Source organism: Plasmodium gaboni, chromosome 9 (assembly GCF_001602025.1).
Source record: "Plasmodium gaboni strain SY75 chromosome 9, whole genome shotgun sequence".
Lineage (NCBI taxonomy): Eukaryota > Apicomplexa > Aconoidasida > Haemosporida > Plasmodiidae > Plasmodium > Plasmodium gaboni.
In genome coordinates, this window is record NC_031489.1 from 478,452 (window position 1) to 483,451 (window position 5,000).

Sequence of the window (5,000 nt, forward strand, 5' to 3'; positions counted from 1 at the left end):
CCTAAGAACAAGAGATATTAATAGATACAAAATTATTATAAAAGTATTCATAGGAAGGGGGACACATAAATAAATAAATAAATATATATATATATATTATATATATATTTTACTTTGACACATTCTGTAGTTCTTTGCCTATAGCATATTCCCTTTGAATTGCTTATATACATACCTATCATGTTCACTTGTTACTTCTTCCATGTCATCATTTTTAGATGTAACCGTATTATCATATTTATTTCCACCTCTTGATAAATCTTCATATTCTTCATCATCATAATTTTTAACTTTTCTTTTTCTATCAGAATAAGTACTACTATCATAATCTTCTTCGTGATCATAATTTCCTCCTCTTTTACTTTTCATTTTTGATTTTGTTTTATATTTATTTTTATCTTTTTTGTGTCTATCTTTATCTTTGTTCCTTTCTTTGTCCTTATCTCTATCCTTATCTCTATCCTTATCTCTATCCCTATCTCTATCCTTATCTCTTACTTTTTCTTTTTCTTTTTTATGTTGTATTAGAGGTACAAATATAAGATTAATCGTATTTAAAATTAATAAAAAAGAACTATCACATATACTATATATATAATATATATATTATATATTTATATTGAACACCAAAGAGATATAAATAAATAGTATAATATTAAAATATTAAAAGGAATATTATTTTACTAAAGAATAAAAAGAAGAACCCTTATAATTTTATATGAACATTTATTATTTTGAAGAAAAAAAAAAAAAAAAAAAGGAAAGAGTATTATAATTTAAATAATGCACATATAAATATAATATACATATAATATATATTTTATATATTATATATATTTCTGTGTATTCATACATATATTATTTTTTATTCTTTTTTTTAAATTAGTATAATATATTATATTATATACTACCAGATTTCTATATCTTAAATGAAATATTAATTTTTAAATTATTAAAAAGAGGAAATAAAAAATTCATGTCATATTTAATTTATATATTCATACATATATTATTTTTTATTCTTTTTTTTAAATTAGTATAATATATAATATAATATAATATACTACCAGATTTCTATATCTTAAATGAAATATTAATTTTTAAATTATTAAAAAGAGGAAATAAAAAATTCATGTCATATTTAATTTATATATTTATTTATTCATATATTATATATATTTCTTAATGAACAGATAAGTCTCTTTCTTTTTATAAGAAAATCAAATATATATATATATATATATATGTTCATATTATTTTTTTATATAAGCCTATGAAATATATTTTTGTTATATTTAATCTTATCGTCAAAATATAATATTTATATATATATTTTTTTTGAATACCTTATTTTTAAAAAGGAAAAAAATAAATAAAAATATAATGATAAAAATAGAAAGTATTTCATATATAATAAAATATATATATATATATATGTATTTATTTATATGTGGTATATATTATTATATATATAATATTTTTTTTAAACCTCTTAAGGATCTTAAAATAATATATAGTATCTCTTCGTTAGTATATTAAGAAGAAAAAAAAAAAAAAAAAAAAAAAAAAAAAGCAAGAAATCGAAAAGGTGTATTTAATTATATATATATATATATTTTAATATATAATTTTTATTCTTTTTTTTAAAAGGATATATATATATAAATATATATGATATATATAATATATATATTTTATATATGCTATATATATTTTCTTTATTTGTTATACTATACATATAAATAATATATATATTATATATTATATATTTATATATATTTTTTTTATTATGTATAAAAATATTATAAAAATATGAAGAAAATATTTTATTATTTTTATATATTTATTTTTTAAAACATATTCATAAAAAAAATAAAATATATATATTTATATATTTATATATTTACATTATAATTAAATACTACATATTAATATTATTATTATTCCTTTCTTCCAAAATATTATATATATATATATATATATATATATTTTTAAACAAATAAATAGATTTATTAGTATAATAATTTTTGTTTCATATATATAAAATAATACTTATTTTAAATTATATTATATAAAAATATAACATATAACATATAACATATAACATATTTAATATATATATATATTTTTTTTTTTTTTATATACGTTGAAAAATTAATAATTTTTGTTTCATATATATAAAATAATACTTATTTTAAATTATATTATATAAAAATATAACATATAACATATAACATATAACATATAATATATTTAATATATATATATTTTTTTTATTATATACGTTGAAAAATTATTTAAGTCTCTCTTATATTGATTTCTTAAAAGATGGCTAGTAATGCAAACCTTTTAAACGTTAAAGGAGAAAGTGACTACAAGAACTTGAACAGCTATTTTGAAAGTCACTCATATTTTAATAACTATACACTTGGTGTGAATGATTTAAAAATATATCATCAAATAAATAGTGTAATTAAAAAAGATACGTATCCTCATTTATATAGATGGTTTCATCATATATCGTCTTTGCCAGAATATGTGTTGAATAAATACGATGAAGAACATAAGAATAAAAAAAGTAGTACTACGAATGGTGCTACAAGTTTAAATAAGAAAAGTAATAAAACAACAGGAAATGATGATGATGTTGATAATGATATAGATCTTTTTGGTGATGATGATAATACAAACGATTCTGCAGCTAATGTTTTATTAGAAAAGAAAAAACAAAAAGAAGAAGAATTAAAAAAAAAGAAACAAAAAGAAAAAGAAAAAAATAGATCTATTCTTATTATTGAAATAAAACCTAAATCTATTGATACAGATATTTCTAAAATTCCAAAGCTTGTTAAACAAAAAATTGTTGATGAAAATATTAAATGGGGAGAGGAAGTCAAAAAATTACCAGTCGCTTTTGGTCTTTATAAATTACATATGTCATGTATTATTTATGATGATTTTGTCAATACAAATGAACTTGTTGAAAAAATTGAAAATATTGATCTAGATAATGAACAAGATAAAAAGAAAAGAACTCTTATACTTGGATTAGATGAAGACGATGAAAACTATGATGAAAACGCTGAAGAGGTTGAAGATGATTTAGATTTCTTGGTGCAATCTGCTGAAATTATATCATTCAATAAATTATAAAAAAAGGGTATTCTCAAAGTGGCAATCATAAATGTATATAATATTTATATGTATATAATTTTATTTTTATATATTATGCATAGATAAACGAACAATTTATTGAAACCTATGTGTATCATTATTTAAGACATGGCATCACATTTTTTTTTTTTTATTTTTTTATTTTATTTTTATTTTTATTGCCCTTTTTCAAAATTTTGCAATTGAGCCACAATTAATATTGTTTTAAAAAAAAAAAAATACAAAACATTAAAAAAATAATATGAATAAATAGGTAGATTAATAAATGAATATTAAAAATAAAGAATAATAAAAAATAATTACAATGGTGATCATATATAATATATATATATATATATATATATATATATTTTTATATCATTCTTTTTAATTTCATTTATATGTTACTATATGGTCGTCATCCTTTATGTGAAGAATGACAGAATCATTCGGTTGTATTTTAATATTATATATTCCATCTATATAAACAATTGTATTACTTGTACATGTTTTTATATCAATATATTTACAATTATATATATGATCTGTTGAATCATATACACTATTTTCAACAGGTTCTTTTACAATACATTTCATATATTTACTATTTGGATGAAAACATATAGAATTATTAATATATTCTGAAAATATATCTATATTTATATTTTTTATATTTTTTTTTATTGTATCGTTTTGTATATTTATATATTCATCAATAATATATTTCATTCTTTTCTTATCTATTTTATTTACATTATATGCCCATGCAGTTGAACCAGTTCCACTAGTAATTAATAAAGCTGTACTTTTTAATTTCTTTACATGTTTATTATCTATATTTATATATGTACATATATTATTTTTTATAGCTTCATAAATATATACTTCATTTATACTTTTATATGTTTTTATTTCATTCTCATTCGATTTCTTAATTATAACCGTGATATATTTTCTATATACTTTTTCATGTTTATTACTTTCAAAAAAATTTCTTAATGTATTATTTATATATTCTTTTATGCTCAGAATTAAATTATCATTATTGTTTATGGATGTATATTTTGACAATAAACCATGTTCATTCATATTTATATCATTACTATTATTATTATTATTATTATTGTTGTTATTATTGTGTAGGTCCATATCCTTATCTCCATTAAACACATTAACATCATTATGATATATTGTTGTGCTTTTTTTGTCTTCACATGATAATTTATTATAACTCAAACTATTATTTCTTACAATATCTTCTATTGTATTTATTTTTTTCAATGAACACAACTCCTCTTTCGATGATATTTGCTTATTTTCTATATTTTTATAAGAACTTATATCATCACAAGGATCTGTATCTATACATCTGTTTATATCCAACACTGTCTTCATATCTATTTTGTTTTTTTTCCCTCCATTTTTTTTTAAATAATCTATAAAATTATTTACATCTGTAAAAATAAAATTCTTCTTCTTACTTCTCTTATTGTATACTTTTTCAAATTCTTCGAATGTTTCATATGAACAATTCATGTCATTATCATTATTTTCTATAAAATAATCTAGACATAATTTTCCTTCAGAACCTCTAGGGTCACTATTTATTCCTACAAGTTCGATTCTTTTCTTTTCTCGTTCTGTATTTTTGTCGATCGAGTATTTGTTTGCAATAATGTGTGCAGATTCTAGATACGTGCCATCACCCCCTAAATAAAGAAAAATAAACATAAATATAATATATATATAATATAATATATATATATATATATATATTTTTATTTCCATACTAACCCACACTAAATATAGCATCCGGAGCGAATACACTAGAACTACTTATAAATATA

At 18.1% G+C, this 5,000-nt stretch overlaps 2 protein-coding genes across 2 annotated transcripts in view; one reads left to right on the forward strand and one right to left on the reverse strand.

The window, feature by feature from the left end:
* Positions 1-2,328: 2,328 nt before the first annotated feature.
* Positions 2,329-3,153, forward strand: PGSY75_0913200 (elongation factor 1-beta; the record flags this gene model as incomplete). Its single annotated transcript, XM_018785547.1, has 1 exon — positions 2,329-3,153. The coding sequence occupies one exon, from the start codon at positions 2,329-2,331 to the stop codon at positions 3,151-3,153; it is 825 nt and encodes a 274-aa protein (XP_018641888.1).
* A 393-nt stretch (positions 3,154-3,546) lies between these two features.
* PGSY75_0913300 (hypothetical protein) overlaps positions 3,547-5,000 on the reverse strand; it is a gene marked incomplete at both ends in the record, with an annotated part of 2,002 nt that continues 548 nt past the window's right edge. The window contains 2 exons of the mRNA XM_018785548.1: positions 3,547-4,862; positions 4,948-5,000. The exon at positions 4,948-5,000 is cut by the window's right edge and continues 548 nt beyond it. Of these exons, the coding sequence (XP_018641889.1) occupies positions 3,547-4,862; positions 4,948-5,000 (1,369 nt within the window). The remainder of the gene's footprint in view (positions 4,863-4,947) is intronic.